General features: G+C 22.3%; 5 protein-coding genes across 5 annotated transcripts; 2 read left to right on the top strand and 3 right to left on the bottom strand. All coding sequences in view use genetic code 6, as the record gives it.

Moving 5' to 3' along the window:
* Window positions 1–797: 797 nt before the first annotated feature.
* Window positions 798–4,191, top strand: TTHERM_00143590 (kinase domain protein). Its single transcript, XM_001011098.2, has 4 exons — window positions 798–2,109; window positions 2,226–2,364; window positions 2,431–2,873; window positions 3,120–4,191. The coding sequence occupies exons 1-4, from the start codon at window positions 882–884 to the stop codon at window positions 4,070–4,072; spliced, it is 2,763 nt and encodes a 920-aa protein (XP_001011098.2). The 5' UTR covers window positions 798–881; the 3' UTR covers window positions 4,073–4,191.
* Window positions 4,192–5,131: 940 nt separating this feature from the next.
* On the bottom strand, window positions 5,132–5,878 carry TTHERM_00143580 (hypothetical protein; the record flags this gene model as incomplete). The annotated part of the gene is made up of 4 exons (XM_001011097.3): window positions 5,132–5,235; window positions 5,383–5,488; window positions 5,545–5,628; window positions 5,696–5,878. 4 exons carry the CDS (start codon window positions 5,876–5,878, stop codon window positions 5,132–5,134), a joined length of 477 nt encoding a protein of 158 aa, XP_001011097.1.
* Window positions 5,879–7,268: 1,390 nt separating this feature from the next.
* On the bottom strand, window positions 7,269–8,411 carry TTHERM_00143570 (ab-hydrolase associated lipase region family protein; the record flags this gene model as incomplete). The annotated part of the gene is made up of 1 exon (XM_001011096.1): window positions 7,269–8,411. The coding sequence occupies one exon, from the start codon at window positions 8,409–8,411 to the stop codon at window positions 7,269–7,271; it is 1,143 nt and encodes a 380-aa protein (XP_001011096.1).
* Window positions 8,412–9,243: 832 nt separating this feature from the next.
* Window positions 9,244–10,383, bottom strand: TTHERM_00143560 (ab-hydrolase associated lipase region family protein; the record flags this gene model as incomplete). The annotated part of the gene is made up of 1 exon (XM_001011095.1): window positions 9,244–10,383. One exon carries the CDS (start codon window positions 10,381–10,383, stop codon window positions 9,244–9,246), a length of 1,140 nt encoding a protein of 379 aa, XP_001011095.1.
* A 1,249-nt stretch (window positions 10,384–11,632) lies between these two features.
* On the top strand, window positions 11,633–14,400 carry TTHERM_00143550 (PX domain protein; the record flags this gene model as incomplete). The annotated part of the gene is made up of 3 exons (XM_001011094.3): window positions 11,633–12,795; window positions 12,864–13,441; window positions 13,499–14,400. The coding sequence occupies 3 exons, from the start codon at window positions 11,633–11,635 to the stop codon at window positions 14,398–14,400; spliced, it is 2,643 nt and encodes an 880-aa protein (XP_001011094.2).
* Window positions 14,401–14,758: the final 358 nt, after the last annotated feature.

Below are 14,758 nucleotides of genomic sequence, written 5' to 3'. Positions count from 1 at the left end.
ACTGTTGTTTTTTCAAATCACATTATCTTAATGTATAAAAATTATTAAGCTTAGTAAGCTTTTTTAAAAATAGAATCAGTAAACTAAAATAAAACTAAAATTTAAATGTCTACAAATAATTTCTATTTAAAATAGTTATAGAAAGAAATTATTTAGCATTTTTTATTCACTTGTAATCTATTAATAAATAAGTGATAAATATAATTCTAAAGTTTCCAAACTAAAATAATAACTAAAAGTATTAATTTAGTTAATTAATTAATATTTTTGAATTTTTATCTATTAAATAGATTATTTTTGTTTTTTAAAATTTACTTCTAAATTATTTTTTATTACTGGACTTACTGGAAAAATGAATGTATGTATATTTTAAGAAAGTAAAACTACTATCCAAAACTATTAAAATACAAATATTTATATACAAATACCAATTATATTTAATACCTATTTTTAAAAGAATTAGGGATAAAATCATTTTAGATATAATTTTTGTATATTTGATAAACATTTAGATTTTTTCTTAAGTTTTAATAAATATAAATTTAAATAATTTAACTTTTTTATATTTTTTTCAATTTTCAAATTAATTAATTTTTATTTTCTATTATAAATTTTATTAAAAATATTTAATTTTATATTAAAAATTAATTGTATAAATTGATTTCTAAATTTATTAGCTATTCAAGCAATTATGAATGAATATATACATAAACTCATAAATATAAACATGAATTAATATAAAGCTGTTAAAATTGATAAATCAAAGTTTGTTATTTCTAATAATTAAGAGATTTAGTTAATAATTAGTATTTTATAGCTATTGTTAGAAATAATTGATAAAAAACTATTTTAGCTTGTTAATTCATAAAGAATTATATTTAATGAGTTAAAAGAATATATAGTAGGGCTTGTAGAATAAGCTAAAAAGCTACTCTTATTAGCCAAAGCCATTCAAAGATGTCTTCAATTAATACTTTACTTAAGAGGTAAAATAGAAGGTGCAATAAATTATAGAAAATTAAAATTCATTACTTCCACCACATGAGTAGATCAATTATTATAGTTAGGATATAAAGGATAACTAAACTGATTTAGAATATGGCAGCAATGAATTGGAAAATAAGCAAGTTGATTCAAAGTAAGTTAATAACTTTAAGCAATTGTCGAGTTTACGCCTTCCTTAATTATAGACAGGCTTCATTTGTTTTTTGAAAGGTTTATTTTATGAGACAGGATTCTTAAATAACTATGAGCCTAATTATACTAAAGCTCTCTATGCTTATTAAGAAGGATTCAAGATTTAAATAGATTCTTTGTGCTCTTTAAAATTGGCTGAAATATATTCTAATAAAAATCTCGCCTAAAAATTTGGTTTCAAATCTAATTAAGAAATAGCTTATGGATATCTCACTATTGCCAATGCTTATTTAGATGTCTAATATGATAGTAATTTATTCAACCTTTCAAAAGATGTAGAATAAATTGCATAAAAGTTTTCTGATTAGCATCAGTTTGCGATTGATAACATTATCAACAACTAAAAAGTAATATTTTAATCATTCACTGAAAAAGAAATATCTGAGGAAATAGAATAAATAAATGTTTTTTTGAATTTTAAATATTCTACTTAATAAGACAGCCAGTAGTATTATAGTGCTATGCTGAATTATTTAGGAGGTAGAAATAAAAAGGCAGACTCTCTTTTACTAATAATTAAGATTTTGAGTAACTAAACTCATAACGAAAATAAATTAGTTAAAAATTTAATAGAATTAGCAAAAAAATTTTCTCTATAAGACATACATTAAGTTCTTTAATATATTTTGTCTGAATCAGTTCTATTTTCTGTTTTGGAAAGAGATCACGATGTATTTAATTGTCTAAGAACTACTTTTATTGAAATGTTCAATCTCCTCAAAATCATTTCATATGAAACTCATCTACTAATACCTTATAGCACATTTGAGTCAAATAATCAAAATGGCTATAACACCATACACTCAAAAATTAACTAAATATCAGAAATTTTATTTACTAAAAAACACATCTTCAAAAATCTTCTCCATAATACCCTAATAATTAGATTAAGAACAGAAGTAATACAAAAAGGTAATATAGAATAAAAATTATATTGGCTTTCTTATAGCTTACAAAAAATATATATGAATCTATTTGATTTAGAGTTATTTAAATTTATGTAATATACAAAATTTACAATAAATTAGGAATAGGAACAAAGTAAAGCATATAAGATGCAATTAAAACTTTAGATGAGGAAAAAGAACTTAAAAAAGGGCAATAGTGTTTATTTGCTTTTTATCACTACAAGAAGGCTAAACTTCTCCAAAAATTAAATGCTTAGGAGTAAGTTTAATTTATGAGTTAAAATTAGAAACATTTTTATTTAAATATTAATATTTTTGAATCAAGAAATAGTTTGGACATACAAAAGAATTTTGAATTAAGCTTGCAATATTTTTAGGAACGCATACAATCACCTGATCTTACTATCTAAGTACTAAGCAGTTATTATATAGGCAGAATCTATTCTTCAAGTTAAATAGAAGGACACTAAGCACACTAGCAATTTAAGTAGACAATAGATTACTTTAAATAAAATGACAAAAAATTTAACTAAGTGAAAACGTTTTAATTTGAAATTTTGCAAATAAAATCTCAAAAATAATTAGATAACTTAGATTTATCCAAAATTATAGAAACAAGGATATCTCATTAGTCTTAAAAAATATTTAACTTTGACGATGGAGTAACTCTTTAGTTAAAAGTTGAGCTAGTATCAAAATAAAGCAATTTCATTTTTTATGACGAGTCTGTTTTCGACATATTACAATTCATAGCTAAACGAGAAATAGGTAAATTATTATAATAAATTTTCTTTTGAAAATAAAATACCATAAATTCTCATTTATGGTTTGCATCAAATTAGAGTAAAATGTCATTTAGATTTACATTTTTTTTGAAGAATAGATATTTTTTACATAAAATTTTTTTATCATAACATATGAAAATTTATGGTAGGTTCATTTTTGATATTACTATAAATTTTTAATTAGACAAAATTTATTATTAGTGAATAATAAATATATATTTGTATAAAGGATCAACAAGTATAGCAAAGATAAATTATAATCTTTTAGATGAAAAAGAAAACATCATACTTTAGACTTAAAATAACTTTGCTTATCCTTCAACTCTTTCAAGTAAGATAAAAGAAAGGGTAATAATAAAATAAATACCATTTAATAAAAACAATTATTTTGATAAAATATTTCATCACTTAGCAAAAATACAAAGGCTAATAAATGGAGAAGGCCTGCTACAACAAAAGGGTTTTTGCATAAAGCAAATAAGCGATATTGCATTTGAACTATGGATTGTTTATCCTTAGCTTGAATATAACCTTTATGCTGTATTAAAATAAAACTTATTAATAATGGAAAAATAAAAAATTATTTTTGCTTAGTAAATATCATAAACTATTAAAAATTTACATGAGAATAACTCTTATCATGGGAATTTGAAACCTAGTAATATACTAATGGATGCAACTCATAAGGCTTACTTAAGTGATTGGGAATTTAGTAGTAAAATGTATCATAAAGATAAGATAAGTTAAAGTATGATTCTTAAATCTTAAAGTGAAAAGGCTCAAATTTCTCCTAATATTGAAGATGATGATAGCATTGATAAAAATCCTCTGTACAGTTTTGGATATATAGCTCCTGAGATTTTCTAAAATCCATAAAAAGCAAAGTTTTAAGGAGCAGCTGCTGATGTATATAGTCTTGGAATGATATTTTATTTTTTATTTACAAGCTAAGATCCAAGTTTTTGTGGAATAGTTTAAGAGCAACAGCTATACAATAATAACGATTTGAAAATATCTAGAGAGCGCATTAAAAATGATAGATTAAGAGAATTAATCTAAAATATGGTAAAGTTCGATCCTTATAAAAGATGTTCAATCTAAAATACTTGTGAAAATTTAAATCATTTATTAGAAAATGATAAAGGTTAACAAAATGATATTTTAGTCGATGCTGATATATGAAATTTGATTCTTTTAATAAACTTGTAGTTAATATTACTATTATATTAATATGTAAATAAAATTATTAAACTAGAACTAGAACTATATAAAATTTGTAGTTAGTTAATTTACATTTTTGTAATTTATTTTTGATTATATTTTTAAATTTTTTATTTTTATGATATATATTAATTTTATTCTCAAATAAATCAAAATATTTTATTAAAAATAATTAATCTCTTTGTATTAATTAATTAATAAATATAATTCAGAAATTATATTCAAAACAAAAAATATGAATTTTAATTTAATAAATAAATATTTTTGGATGGATGAATAATTTATTAAAATAAAATTAAGTAGAACCTATCAGATTAAATTAAAAAATGATTGAGATAATTTTTTAGTATTTGGCTAAAACTCAATATTTTAATGAATATTTGGTGATACAAAAATACAAATTTATTATTGCTAAATTGATGATTTTTCCTTGTACATTGATTATTTAATTTATTTTAAGCTATCAATAAGATTTATTTTAATTAATTAATAATATCATAGTACTTAATTAATATTAACTTTGTCTTCAACTAAAATAAGCAATCTTATTTTATATAATAATAAATTTACTTTTTAATTTATTATTTATGGCTGTGGAAAAGTGAGAGATTATAAATTTTTACTAAATATTTATATTTTTTAGCTGTTTTTCAACCACATATTGCATTTTAGTGAAAATTCTAAGATAAATAAATATACTATCAGAGATGCAGAAAATTTTATAAAATAATACGGGATCAAACATTAAACAAACATTTTAACAAGAATAGCTAGCTACAAATAAGATAAATATTACTGATTTGATAATTATAAAATCAGTTTTTAGTTTTTCTCATATTATTTTTATTTATTTAATTTTAAAAATTAGTATATTTTATTTTATTATTTTTACTCTGTATTAAAACATTTTTTATTTCAGTTCAAGAATGCTTTAATAGTATTTTATTTATTTATTTTAATTTATAGATTTAGTGTGATTAGTAAACAAAATTTGTATAAATTTGTGTACACAGATCGCAATCAAACAATATTAGCTTTAGGGATAGAATAGTTCAAAATGTAGTAAGTGTCAAAGCTTAAACTGTAGATTTCAAAATTTTCTTCTAAATCGGCTTAGTCTTGTTCTATTAATATATATAAAATTGATTAATACTGATTCCCTACTAAGCTAATCTAAACATCAATCATTTTATTTAACAATTAACTTATGTATTTTTTTATAATGCTTTTTGAAAAATATAGCTTAAAACTGCTATTTAATTTATAATTACCTAATGATTTAGCCAAGAAAGAAACAACCCTTTTAAAATAATTCTAATAAATTTTTGAGAACTAGCCTTCTTCGACAAAAGTTTCCAAATCTTTAGCTGAAATTGACTATTTTATAATTTAAAAGATTAACAACAAACAATTATTTTGATTAAATTTTGTACTTCTTTTTAATCTCCTAAAAGTGAAGCTACTATTTCTTCAGAAAACATTTAAGGGAAGGTATCAGATTACCAGTTATAGTTTTACTAGATATTTAATTAACAGAAAATAGATTAACAAAAGATGTTAAGATTAACTATAAATAATATTTACCATGGTTCTAATTATTACATCGATAAATAGACTTTTTAATTCATCTTTTTAGAGTGGTTCGGCGGATTGGGCTGCTTCCAAAATAATATTTTTTTCATTTTATGTGAGCTATAATTGCTTAGTCATGCAATTGACGCTGACTGCTAAAAGGACTAGAGGAACAAGAATCTTTAGGCTAGACATTTTTAAATTTATTAGTTTAGCAATGCTATCTCTTTCTTTCTTATTTATTTATATGATTTATCTTGGTGGTTAGAATTTCAAATTTATTTATGTATATATTTTTTATTATAGCTTTCTATCTTTTTTATATCTAATTGAATAATAAATATTATTGCAATATTCTTATTTTATATTTTTTCAAAAAAATAGAGGTTCAATTATTTCCCCCGCTTTCTTTCAATTTAATTAACAGAAAATCAAACATCTGTGTTTAATCTAAGTTAGCAGTAATAAGTATTAGAAGGACCAATATGCTACTGTCATTAGCTTTTTGACTAAGAAAAAAAAATTAATTTTAGCAAAGTTATCTTCCTTTATGCTTCTAATTACTATAATTACAAGACAATTAAGTTCAATTTTCAATATTTTTTTAGAAAATTTTTAGTTAGTAATATTAGAATATTTCTTTATATCATTGGGTAATATAATATGATTTCATATGAAAAGTTCAATTTTTTTTTTGTGAATTTGAAAAATAAATACATATACAAGATTCACAAATTTAATTAATGATTGATAAATATCCTTTTTAGAAATTATACTTCTATTACTTCACTCTTTATTAATCAATTGTTTTTACTTGATTTAGAATGTATTTAAAAAGTAACTCCTTTAAAATAGAACTAGACTTCTTTATAAAATATTTATTTAAATAATATGATTTCATATGAAAAGTTCAATTTTTTTTTTGTGAATTTGAAAAATAAATACATATACAAGATTCACAAATTTAATTAATGATTGATAAATATCCTTTTTAGAAATTATACTTCTATTACTTCACTCTTTATTAATCAATTGTTTTTACTTGATTTAGAATGTATTTAAAAAGTAACTCCTTTAAAATAGAACTAGACTTCTTTATAAAATATTTATTTAAATATAACAATATATATTTATGGGATTTGATAAAAGGTAAACACTTTTTTTAGAGTTTAAAAATAAATGCATTTTGAATATCAAAAAATTTAATTAATGTAGGTTCATATATTCCTTTAATAAAATAGTACTTCTATTATTTCCCTTTTTATTAATCACTTGTTGTCAAATAATCTTAATTTTCATATAATGTATTTAAAAAGTAACTCTCTAATAATAGAACTAATTTAAAATATTTCATTTAATATCAAACATTTTACATATTTGCAACTTAAAGATATTTACTAATAAAGATATTAATAAATGATGATTAATAAAAATACAAAAAAAGAAACCTAAAGTTCTTTAAATAAAATATAAAAAAAAAATCAGAAATAGTTTTCATTTTTATAAAAAATATTTTAATTAAACAATTGATTTTATTTTCATCAAAATTTTTAATAAAATCAAGTTTTTTAACCATGATTTTAATTCAATCTTCTTCAATTATCTTAATCATTTCTTATAAAAACTCAGCTTTTGAATCTAATATAAAACTAACGTGACCTACGGTAGGATAATAACTAAAAGTAACGTTTTTTGCTTAGCTTTTTTTCAAAATTTCATAAAGCTCAATATTATCTGGATACCTAGTTAATATATCATGAGGACCATAAAATAGATGAATACTTTCTGTGATTGAAAGCAAATCATAAAGAGGAGCTTCTTCTTAACCATAGATTTTCAAATTTTACTCTTAGCCATAATCATATTTATAAAATTAACCTTTTATCAATAATTATTTTAAATGTAAAAGATTTTTTATTGATTAGGGCTATGGGGAATGCTTTGTGTATTAATATAGCTTTGCTATATTCATATCACTTTCCCATGTGTCAGTTACTGTAGTTAAAAATAGTTTAGAGGGAAGATGGAAGTATTTGCAAAGCTTAAATAGATACTTACTGGGAGTAAGGTTTATTCTATCGGTGTATTTAGCTAAAATATCCACAAAACGAGAGCTTACAAAATATGGAATCAAGCCTGTAGCATTCTTGGCAAAAGGGCCAGGAGCAAACATTATTATTTTATGTACATTTTTTAATCTTTTCTCAGTCAATGAGACAAAAATTGTATTGCCTCCTTATGAATGCCCAACTGCTGTTATATTTTAAGGATTAAGTGAATAAATATATTCATATGATTTAGGAAGGTCAAAATATCCTATTTCATGAAAAGAAAACCCATCTTATCTATCTTCATTTGGAGAATACTCTCCACCTCTTTGGCTCATCAACCATACATCAAATCCCTGATTAGCAAATACAAGTGCTGGCGCTAGATGATCCTCATTTGACACATATGTATCTATGCAGTTCAGAAATTGAGGCACGAATATAACAGGTTTACCTCTGGTACTAACTTAACTTAATCCTTTCTTACCAACCCTAAAGAGAGTTATGTTGAATTTATCTTCTGTCAATATGTAGTGACGTTCTACAGGATAAAGCTAAAGCCTGAGCCTCTCATCGATAGGCTTCTTCCAAAAAAGCTCTTCTTCGCTTTCATAAATGAACATCAGATAGAAAAATATAGAAATCAAAATTCCTTTTACTGATTTTTTGATATAGCTCATTTAAAATTAGTGTTTACTCAATTTTCTTTGATAATTAATTATTCAACTCATTTATAAAATTTAAATTATATATATATAATTAAAAAGAAAAGTGACGTAATACTAAACGCTATTTAGGCATAATCATCCTTGAAGATTAAAGTCGTATTCTTAAATTGTGATGTGAGGTTTCTGTCAGATATTCATTGTAACTGAGTCATCAATTCTTTAAATTTTGCTTTGATTTCATCATTAAATTGTAAACTGATTTGATCTATTTTTCTAAAAATAAATAATTTTCTTTGAAAAACAGAAAATAATTTTTATGTAAGTTTGATGAAAAAATTTTTTTTAAATTGACAAATATAAAAATTTTATAATATAAAAGAAACAAATAAAATCATTATTAAAAAATAAATTTAATATTATTATCTTATGTTTTTAACTTTACAATAAATTATTTTAAAAATAATAAAAGTATCTGCCTGTCTTAGTTTATTTTAAAAATAGTCAAATCGGTAGATATGATAAAGTTGATCTAAAATAAATAAATTTCAGAATTTAGGTTTTTAATTATTTTATTTTGACAAACATTTTTTTAAAATTAATCAAAGTATTTTTATCTTAAAAAAACAGTTTAAATTGACTTCCCAATTATTCCTAAAGATGTTATATTTTTTAAATAAATAAACAAATATAAACATGAAACAAATAAGAAATGAATTTTAAAAAATGTAAATATAAATTATTTTTGAAACAATATTTATTAAAGTATTTGAAAATTTTATACTATTTGTTATGAATGTTTTCAATCATCCTCTTTTGAAAATTTTTCATTTTTTTATTAAAGTTTTCAATCATCCTCAATGATAGAAATTATTTCTTTTAAAAATTATGCTCTCTTATCTAGTATAAAACTAATATGACCCATTTAAGGATATTCGCTAATAGTAACATTTTTGGCTTAAGTTTTCTTAAGTTCTTAGTAAAATTTTTATGCATCTGGTTACCTCACAAGTACATCATGAGTTCCATATATAAGATGAATACTCTCTTGTATTTAATTTAGATTATACAAAGGGGCTTCAAGTTACCCATATTTTTATAAATTTTTTTCAGGTCCATAGTCAAATCTTCTAAAAACACCATTGACGAACATTTATTTGTAATGTAAAATATTTTAAATTGTTGTAGGTTAAGGTGATCTCTTAGCAAAACGATATAGATAATTAACATTCATATCACTCTCTAAAGTGTCAATAACATAATGAAAGAATAATCTGGATACAAAATGGAAGTGCTTAGTTAAATAAAAAAGAAATCTACTTGGACCAATATTAATTTTATCTGTAAACTTAGATAAAATTTCAACAAATGGAGAGTTAATTAGTAATGGAAATAAGCCTTAAGCGTGTTAGCCATATATACCACCTCCATAAATTATCATTTTATGAGCATTTTTCAATCTTCTTTCAGCTAGTCCTACTAAAATGGTATTACCTCCTTAAGAATGACCAATTGCACTAATATTTTGAGGATTAAACAAATAAATGTATTCGAAAGTCTTACTTAAGTCATAGTATCCATATTCATGAAAAGAAAAATCTGAGCCCTTCCCATCATTAGGAGAGTAATCTCCTCCCCTAGTACTCATAAGCCAAACATCAAATCCATAGTTTGCAAGTACTAGAGCAGGAGATAAGTGTTCTTCATTTAATACATAACTATCTATACAGTTTAAAAATTAAGGAACAAAAACAACAGGTTTTCCTTAATTAAATTAATATGATCCTTTTTTCCCAAGCCTAAATACAGTTATATTAAAATTGTCATCAGTGATAATATGATGTCTTTAAATAGGATAATTTAGTTTTCTGAGCCTTGAGTCAATAGGTAGTTTAAGATATTTTTCTTCTTCACTTTCGAAAAAAATTATCAGATAAGTCAAAATAGAGATTATCAATCCAATCAAAGGTTTTTTAAAGCAATGCATCTTAAATTAAGAAAAATTTACTTTTTTTTGTTTTTATTTGTTAATAAGAATAGTTTTTAAAATAAATTGTCTGTGATATAAAAGCAAATTTTAGAGTTTATATATTATAATCTAGGAGTGTAAATCAGATTTGATTTAATGTTTATAGAGCTGATTTACATCTGTTAAACAAAAAGATTATATTAATCTAAAAAGTATAAGATTAAATAAGGTATTATTCTCTTAAGTTTCTAATTTCTCTAAAAGCCAAACATACTGACTTAATATAGATTATCTATCACATCAGAAATATTTATTGCTTACATGAAAATTAATTGCTTTGTTTAAAATCCAATCTATATTAAATGATTTTAATACATTAATAAATAATTAAAATTAAAAATAAGTTAATCTATATTTTTTAAGGTAGTTTAGTGAATAAATCTGTTCAGAATAATATGTTCTCATTTATAAATAACATTAAAAAACTACAATAATACCAAAATCATTTTTAATTTATTTTTTTGAGATTTTTTTAAAATTATAATGAAACTTATAAATTTATGTAAGGTTAGTTATATTAAAATATAATTTTTATTATATAAATACCAATACCTTAAGTTCTTTTTTTAAAAACAATATTAGATCATATTTAAACCAAAAAAATAAAATTTTAACATTATTTTATTTATAAAAATGCTTTTTTGAAATAATTGTTGCAAAATATAATTTTTATGGGATATATAAAATGCTTTATTCATAGTCTAACATCTAATTATGTTTGTTTATTATATTTTATTTCAAATTAATTATTTGATTTTGAATGATAGCTATTGTGATAAATTTTTTGTTAAATAAAAAAATAATTTTAACTAATTTTGATTTTCAAATTAAATTTAGAATATTAAATTGAAAAGAGATCAGGAGAATTAATTATTAAATATTATCATATTACTTGAACGATAAAAATTTCATGTTTAATTTATATGAAATACACTCATTAATGTGGCTATTTAGTTATTAGTTTTCATATTCCTTATCATATTTTGATTTTAATATCAAAAAAAGAAAAAATAACAATTTGTTTTTGATAAAAGTTTTTTTCGTTTTGATTATTGATAAGAAAGCTTTTTGTTATCAAGAATATTAGCAAAAATTTAAAATAAAAATTAAACATCATTCACAAATTGTAGTAGCAAGGAAAAATTAGAGATAAATACACAAAAAGTATTTGACATAGTAGAAAAGGCAAATAAAAATAATAATAGGAATGGATAAGCTTTGGTTAAGTGCTGATGAAAAAAAAAGGTATCAAAAGATTTACTCAAAGCTTTAGCAAAACAACTACCTATCTAAAGATAAGTTAATTAAGTTTATCACAAGCAGAGCATAAATTAGTAGTTCATAAGCTAAGGAGATAGTAGGTAAAGGATTCTTAGTTTCTAAAGAATCTAACCAAATGGATTTAACTGGTTTATTCTATTTAATGAAGTATGTAGCATTGATTTAGAATGGTGGAAGTGAAACAGATGAAATTACTCAAATACAAAAGGAGCTTCCTTTGGCTCACTTAAAAGAATCTAAAAAAGGTTCTGATTCCTAAGAAAAATCAGGCAGCATACACTAAAAAGATGAATTAAAATAAAAAGACCATAATCTAAACAATATTGAAGATTTAGAAGAAAATAAATAAAATATAGATAATTAGTCGAATGGAAGAAAAGTTAGCGAGTTAATTTCTAAATCTGTAAAAGAAAATTCTCAGGAAATAGTTGAGTAGGAAGAAAAAAAAATAGATAAATAAATAGAATTAAATAATTCTTTTTTACACTAGTCAAATGTAAGCGTAAATGACATGAATTTTAGTAGTTTTTAGTCATCATAAAATAACCTAAAAGATCAAGCCGTTTTAAATTAGGTTGGCAAAAATTCAAATTCGCCAGTAAATATTTAAGAAAATGAACAAAATTAAAAAAAATAAGATGGAGAGCATGAAGAGCAAGAAGAATAAAAGGAAGTAAATTAGCAGGATTATAATAAAAAGAATGCAAATTAATAAGGTCAGCAGAATATAAATTTAAATTATAATATAAGAGACTGCAGGCTTTTAACTTTCGGAAAAGAATAAGCTGAGGATTTAAAATCTATATTAAAAGAGATGAAAGAGAATGAATAACAAGTTAATAATAATAAACATGAAAATGGAGATTTTTCTATAAATTAGGATAAAAATGCTTTATAAAAAGATAAAGATCAATCTTTTATCAATTAAAATGGAATTTCTAAAGTTAAGTTAAATGATTAAAAGAGTTAACCAGAGAGTTTTTCAGCTATTCAAGAAAAAGAAAATGAATAAAGAGAAAATATTTCTGAAGTTAAATAATTTGATATATTTTCTAATCAAAATCTTCCATAGTAACCTTAAATTTATTTGTAAGATTAATTTCATGATTAAGTTAAAATAGATGTTATTTTGAGTTTTTTTATTTCTATAATTAAAGCGAATTCAATTAAGAACCTGATATATATTCTGAACATAATGATGGCAATGTAAACTCAGTTTATGAATAGAAAGAATAGCCTTAACAGCCATTTTTTGAATAAAAAGCATTTTAAAATACAGAAAAAGTATAAAAATAATCAATTGAGGAAAATTAATAGAGATTTATTATTGAAGACTAGAAGTAAAAAGAGTTAGATGATGAAGATTAAAAGCTTATAAAATCTGTAAGCCAAGTATTTTAAAAAGATGATTAGAAATAGATTTAGCACGCCTTTGATTTTTTTAAATCTAATAGAGAAGATAACATATTAAATAAATCTAAAGTAAAGAAAGAAAAAAACATAAAGAGAGTTAAAATAACAGGACACAGAAATGAGTACGAAAATTATATAAAGCAATATACTCTTTATTACATAGAAACAACTGTTGATGGTAGAAAAATTACAGTAGAAAGAAGATATAACAATTTTAGGGCGTTGCACGAATACTTTGAAAATAGTGTTGATTACTACGGAATTATAAAACCTATCTTACCAAGCACGAATATGACAAGCATAGCAATAGGATAATATATAGGTAAAATTATCAAGTAAAATGTATTAAAACTAACTTTAAAATAAAAAAATAATTAAGGAAAGCAGGAGCAGTAGCAATTAGATCAAAGATAGATAGATTTAGAAAATTATCTAAATCTTTACTTGCAAAATGAAATTCTTAGGCATGATAAAGTTCTAACATCTTTCTTAGAAGAGAAGCAATTCATTCCACCAGCTGATACATAGTTCTCATATGTAGAATGGGTTAAAAAGATGGTAGCAAATGTTTAAGATACTGATTTTTCTGAATGGAGAGATTACACTGAAGCAAAGATGAAAATAACACTTAATGAATTTTTTAAGTTAGGAGATAACGAAGTTGATACTAGCGATGTAGATTCTAAAATGGAATAAGTTAATTAATTAGGCTAGCAAGTAAATAAAATAATTGAATTCTTGAATAATGACATCAAATATGACAATGAGCAACTTAATGCAATTGAGTAGTTGGAAAGAAACTTTTATTCAGAAAATGACTTACGTGAACAACCCTAAAATGACACTCTATTAGAAATTTTAAAGAATTTCAAGTCTGAAATTTTAGATCACTAAAATAAAGTGAAAGTTGAGATCTAAGAAAAGCATAAAGTTCTATAAGAGTTCAGGATCATTCACAACTTTATAGAATCAGCAAAAGTAGCTTAATAAGTATTGAAGAATAAAATATAGGAAAGGTATATTCTAAAAAATATGAAAGTCTCTAAATTTAACAAAGTTCATGAGCAGAACAATAACAGAAGTGATTCATCTGAGGCTAAAAGAGAACTTGAAAAATTGAATGAAAAATTCTAATAGTCAGAAGATACAATTAAGCAAATTTAGCTGAAGCTTTCAAAAGAACTTTTAACTTTTATAGAAATATAAAGGTAAAAAATAAGCGATGCATTAAAATTGTTTTCTGATATGAATAAATAAATATATGTTTAATTAAATAAATGAATTTTTTGCAAGTAATCAATCATGAACAATAAATAAATAAATTATTTTATTTTGAAAATTATTGTAAAAAAAAGGAATCCTAGCTACGAATCTTCACAATAATTTTACTATTATTTTTACAAAAAACCTAATCAACTTAAATGTATTCATTGATGCTACTATTATAATAAATTGATATTTAATATAACCAAATTGTAGTTATAGTTTTTTATTTACAACTTCTCAGAACAAAGATAAATGAGACTAAAATAATATTTCAGAGCACCTATCTAATTATTTATCAATTAAATAATATCTAAATTTATATACACATATCGTTTAATAAAACTTCCTATCTATTACATTTATAAATTTAATA

The sequence above is a fragment of the Tetrahymena thermophila genome, assembly GCF_000189635.1.
Source record: "Tetrahymena thermophila SB210 genomic scaffold scf_8254747, whole genome shotgun sequence".
NCBI lineage: Eukaryota > Ciliophora > Oligohymenophorea > Hymenostomatida > Tetrahymenidae > Tetrahymena > Tetrahymena thermophila.
The sequence above is the reverse complement of the archived record's forward strand: the minus strand, read 5'-3'. Positions and strand labels throughout refer to the sequence as shown.